The sequence below is a fragment of the Coffea arabica genome, chromosome 2e, assembly GCF_036785885.1.
Source record: "Coffea arabica cultivar ET-39 chromosome 2e, Coffea Arabica ET-39 HiFi, whole genome shotgun sequence".
In the NCBI taxonomy this organism is placed as follows: Eukaryota; Viridiplantae; Streptophyta; class Magnoliopsida; order Gentianales; family Rubiaceae; genus Coffea; species Coffea arabica.
This window is the reverse complement of record NC_092313.1, coordinates 18164548-18170070: the sequence shown is the minus strand read 5'-3', so window position 1 is coordinate 18170070 and position 5523 is coordinate 18164548. Positions and strand designations below refer to the sequence as shown.

The following is a 5523-nucleotide window of genomic DNA, read 5'->3' as shown; positions in this document are numbered from 1 at the left end:
ATTAAACGGTGATAGTGTATACACTGTCAGTGTATATAAGATTTATCCTAAATTTTATTAGCATACTAAACTAATCTATGTTGAGTGTTTGTTTTAACATACGAGTTATCAAATTTTTTTTTTTTAAAAATCATACACGTGAATATATATTATACAAATACTATTTACTAACTGTAACTATGTAACTAACGAAAATGAAACGGTGATTATTTGGCCGTTCAGAAGGGGTGGAAGTCCGATCAAGACAATTTCAAAGAAAAGACAAAGCACAAGGCCAAATGTAGTACCGTAGAGAAATTCGTTGTTTCGATCTATGCCGAGATTTTTCAGGGTTCCTTCGATACTGTGATTTTTTTTTAAAAAAAAAATACTAAGAGTATTTTCTTGAATATCAACCATTGTTCGAGGAAAATCTGCTTTACTACTGAATTGATGAGATAACCATTGTTCAAGTCATTTTGTTGTGACAATGAAGTTGGGGCCAAGAATCACCAAATAAAAAATGCGATCATCCCCATCAATTAATGGTCAAGATAGGTCAAAAATGTTCCAAGTATCATTTTATCTACGTTACAGAATTTACCTCATAGTCATATGCAAATTGTACTAAAATGGTGATTGTTCCTTTCGTTACATCACATTATGGTCCCACCCACCCGCTCACTCTAGAGTCTAGACTCTAGAGAAAGGAAAGGGAAAATCCTTCCAAACCATAGTCCGAATATGATCTTCTCTCCTTAACCATGGTTAATTTTTCCAGCCTCCTCCCGTCTTCCTTTCCTTCTGCGCCTTTTTGGCTCTTAATAATTCTTCTCTACCTTTCTCCACCTCCCATGCACCCCCTCCATCCCTTCGCTATAAAAGGATTCTATCCCCCTCTTTCCCCTGCCTCTTCCTCTCCTCCCAACCTCAACCTCCAAACTCCAAACTCACTTCCAACTTCCTTTTTAGATACCCAGCTCTATAAAGCAATCACTGCCCTCATAACTCACCTCATCTCAGGCATATACATATATACAATACACACACATACAGCTGTAGACAATAGAAGGTAGGCAAGAAGGAGGAAAAGTTGATTAGATGTGGTAAAGATGAGTTGTAACGGATGCCGAATACTAAGAAAGGGCTGCAACGAAAACTGCATACTACGACAGAGTTTACAGGGGATTGGGAGCCCTCAAGCTCAAGCTAATGCCACAGTTTTTGTCGCCAAATTCTTCGGCCGCGCCGGTCTCATGTCCTTCCTCTCCGCCGTCCCTGAACCCCAAAGACCAGGTGATGTATCCTTCACGTATTTATCTATCTCTTGTGGCGATTGGGACGGTGAGAACAGAGCCCTGGTTCTGTGAACAAGAGGCTAATTAAGTTCGACTCGCACCATCCCGATCAGAAATGTGTTGTATCAAGCTTTTTTCCCCTGTTTTTGGGGGCTATCTTATCTTATGAGAATTTTTATATGAATTTGGTCTATGTACAGCCTTGTTTCAATCGCTGCTATATGAAGCTTGTGGGAGGACCGTGAACCCAGTAAGTGGAGTGGTGGGGCTGCTGTGGACCGGCAACTGGCAGCTGTGCCAGTCTGCAGTGGAGACGGTTCTCCGTGGCGGAGTTTTGCGGCCGATGATGAATCTTCCTTCCGAACCTCAAGAAGCTGTGGACCATGATGATGCGTCGGAGGCGAGCCGTCTGTGTCTTAACTTGTCGGCTGCGTTGCCGGCCAGAGTGACGGCAGGCGGGAGAGTGAAGAGGAGGTCGGCCACACCGGAGGAGTCCGAAACCTCCACTATGGAGAGCTGCTATGATTATACTGCTAGTAATTGTTATCAAAATCTAAAAGGCGGAGAAGGAACAAAGCTTCTTAGACTCTTTTTTTGACTGAGCATCGGCAAATGCAATTTTCCTGAGGATTTTAATCAATTTGACTTTTTTTCCCCCTCTTTCTTGGGCGCTTCTGGGGTTTTATTTCAGTTTCCTTTGGCCGGCAAAAGCGGTTTGGGGGGGGGGGGGGTTGCTGGATTTCTCACCTGTGGTTTGTCTGAATTGTCACTCGTATTTGTGACCTTGAATAAAATCAAGTAAATTCTCAGCCATCTTCATCTATATTCCCTTTACTTTACGACGGGTTTATAATCAACATCCTTAATATCGCTTTGAACCATTTCCTATTTGTTAAGGAATGTTTAAATTTATGATGTGAACATTAAAGGGGTTGACGGCGATGATGATGTGAGATTTTGGGATTTTCCTTCTTTCACTTTCTATTCTCATATGCTAGTAAATATGAGTTTGTTTGGTTGAGTTGAGCATGGACTGAAGAGGGCTGTTTCTGGAATGGTATCCTCAAGCGGTGAAGTTCATTGCACGAAATGATTTTGTGGAACGTGTAAACGATAATAGTGATTTCAATGATTATGAGTACAGTACAGTATGTATGTAGAAAAATGAAATCACTGCTTATAATTGATTGATGGCTGTAATTGAAAGAGAAATCGTTGCTTGCTTAATTAATCGTGAATGATTCAGATGCTATGACATGTTTTTGCCATGTGCATGCCACTTTCGCTTAAACCCCCTCAAATATGATGGTCTCTCGTCTGCCAAAACAGACCAAGAAATTGAAGAGAAATGGACCCTCAAAAAAAAAAAAAAAAGAAGAGAAATGGGACATGAAATTAACCTATATTAATCTGGTAAATTGGAGCTTATGAATTGCGATCACATATGGTATCCAAACATTTTATTGGGCGCTGCTATATTCTTGAGAGTTGAGACATCTGTCTGACTGAACAAAGGTGAGATGAGGCCTCTGAGTACGTCTTTCCAATGTGTGGGTCTATCTATCTACTACTCAAAAAAGTCTTGAAGATTCTCCTCTTTAGGCCACATCTTTGATTTCCAACTTGTAGTACAACCTGGTTGAGTTGGAATAATGTTAATATACTGACCAAGCTTCTTTATTTTGCTACCCAGGTTTTCTCCCAATACCAACTTCTAATTAAACCCTTTTTTTTTTTATCCCTTTAGCTTTAAGATTTTAATGGCTTGTACGCTTTCAATTTTCTGCCTCACCATGAATGTTCTGGAAACACACAACCAAGACGCAGTGAAAGATCCTTCATCAAGAATTAATGGATGGCTTATTAAATCGTGTCCCCGATCGATCTATAATCAGACACAAAAGATTGGTAGCCCTGTCAAAAGAGTGGTTTGATCGGACATGGGGCACCTTGCATCATTTATCTGCTTCGTAGGCTTGTGCGTGCAGGCACATGGCCCTCTTCCGGAGCATTTTGGCTAACTTACAAAGCTTAGACAGCATAAATTCCAGGAATGGATGAACTAGGCTCTCTTTCTTTAAGCCACCACTTGATAACTTAACTCTTACTTGCAGCACCTTTTTTTTTTTTTTAACTTGTTCGGGTGGGTGGGTTGTCATCCATTATTTGTAAAGGAATGAAAAGGCAAACAACCAACAAATTCAAACAATGGTTTCCTGATATTACCGGACCTTTTCCCTCTTTTTTTTTGTTTGTGTTCGAAAAATTGTTGTGGTTCTTTACAGAGGCAGGTAAACCGTCTAATTACAGGGTTCAGGGGCCGGTCAGGGATCTGCAAATTGCATTTATCAGCTTGAGTGTGAATTAGCGGTGGAAGGGTGGCGAGGGATAGCTAGCTTTGCTGGTGGCTTAGATCAGCAATGAGAAACAAAATGGGGCCCTGTTCAATCAAGTTATCTGGCTTTTAAAGTGGGGATATAGCCAAGCCAATAGAGGAGATGCGACCATCCATCCATTCTTGTCTTTCCAATTAAATTGGGGGGTAGTGGGGCCTGAAGAGGGGAGGGAAATGGGGGGAGTGTGTGGGTGTGGATTCCACAGTCCACACCGATGCAGTCCAACCCAGCTGCTGTGCGTCGCTGCATATGCTTTTTGGGGTGCCTCACGGACCCCATTTGTCGTTGTCTATTTTCACAGCCTACGCCTCCTCGTTGCTCTATTCTATTCCTGCCCTTTCTTTTTTTAATCTTGCCTCGCTTCGTTCTTAGCAATTGATTAGTGGAGATAGATAATTTCGAATAACAGGTTCTCTTTTCACAATTCGTTCCTAAAGCAGCACATACAAAAGGAAAAAATGAGCAACAGTAAGGGCACCACGTTTGATAAAATTGAAATATGGAATTTGAATTCATTCAATTAGTAAATTGTTAAGTACTAAATTTGATACATTTGAGTATATATCACATTAAACGATAAGTGAATAGCTAATTACTTATTTTTTGAAGCAAATTTTGGCTAGAAAATTCAGTGCAACTTAATGAATTCAAATGTTCTAGTTTTAATTATCAAACACGTCTGAATATGTTAATATTGAATTCATTAAATTTAAGTGTTTAATTAAATTATCAAACAAGGTCTAAATCTGTTTGAATAGCCTTTTTTTTTTTTATCACAATTAGTTGCATTACAAACATAGTTTTTAATCAATCTTTTTTTTTTTTTCATTTTAATCATCTTTTTATCTTACATATATTACATTCCAAAACTGATACAATAACTATTTGAAATAATTTCCCATCCAAATGCACTTGCTGTATACCACGGGGGGGTCGGTTTATTTGCATTCCCTTCTAACTTTTCTTAATGACGGGTTAATCTTAAAAACAGTACGCGAAAACCATGAACCAACAAAAGGGAAACGAAAAAGGCTTTTGTGTTTGATAGAACTAGGAAGGCTGGAGACACGACTAGGAGGCCGAGACGAATTTGATGCCACTAGCAATCAACTTGCGCATGATTGGATGGATGGAATATTTTTCCCCACTTGCTCTAATCCATTAAAGCAAGAGATTTTCCAATTGTTTCTAAACATTGAAAATCAAAAGGAGCATTACATGTCCTCTTCAACTTAAATTCCAGCCTATTTGAGCATTTGGACGTAGGTCAATGAAATTTAGCTTTAAAGCTGCTATAGGCTTGAAACAAAAATTTGGACTAGAACTCGAAGTCTACACCAACTTAAAATTTGAGTTCGATCTTGAAGTTATCCTTTATTCAATAGGCTCTATCTAGATTCAGAACCGTGAAATTTTTATTTGTATTTTTAACGTTACTTTATCAATTAAGGAATATCAACAAACTTTTTTAGATTAAACTTTCTTAATTTGAGAGACCAAATCGAGATGTTTTACTACTTTAAAAGATCAGATGCATTTTTGAAGTAGAGCATCAAACTGAGAAAAACTTGAGGTTATTTCAAATATTTCATGAATTCTCTCGATTCAAAAGAGGCCGAAGAACTGCAGACTAGAGTCCAGCCCCTTGTTTATGTGGGACTATATGCAAAGGAGACATCTGAATTGCGATCGACCAAAGCTGGGAGCCTGGGACACAGTTTGCGCAAATACCCCTTCTTGAATTGCGAGTAAGGCGACGCATCCAGATAACTGTGAAAGGCAATCCCCGAAAACAGAGCAATTGAGGAGCAGGGATCTGAATTGCGGCTACCTGAGAGATGAGACAAACA

General features: G+C 39.4%; 1 protein-coding gene across 1 annotated transcript; it reads left to right on the top strand.

The window, feature by feature from the left end:
• Positions 1-845: 845 nt before the first annotated feature.
• LOC113731516 (LOB domain-containing protein 38-like) lies at positions 846-2090 on the top strand. The gene is made up of 2 exons (XM_027256821.2): positions 846-1275; positions 1478-2090. The coding sequence occupies exons 1-2, from the start codon at positions 1092-1094 to the stop codon at positions 1873-1875; spliced, it is 582 nt and encodes a 193-aa protein (XP_027112622.1). The 5' UTR covers positions 846-1091; the 3' UTR covers positions 1876-2090.
• Positions 2091-5523: the final 3433 nt, after the last annotated feature.

What these genes read in the sequence shown, in the direction of transcription:
- LOC113731516 (XM_027256821.2), top strand. Translation starts at nt 1,092, where the DNA reads ATGAGTTGTAACGGATGCCGAATACTAAGAAAGGGCTGCAACGAAAAC. An exon ending in CCCTGAACCCCAAAGACCAG is followed by an intron (nt 1,276 to 1,477) that starts GTGATGTATCCT and finishes GTCTATGTACAG; the next exon opens with CCTTGTTTCAATCGCTGCTA.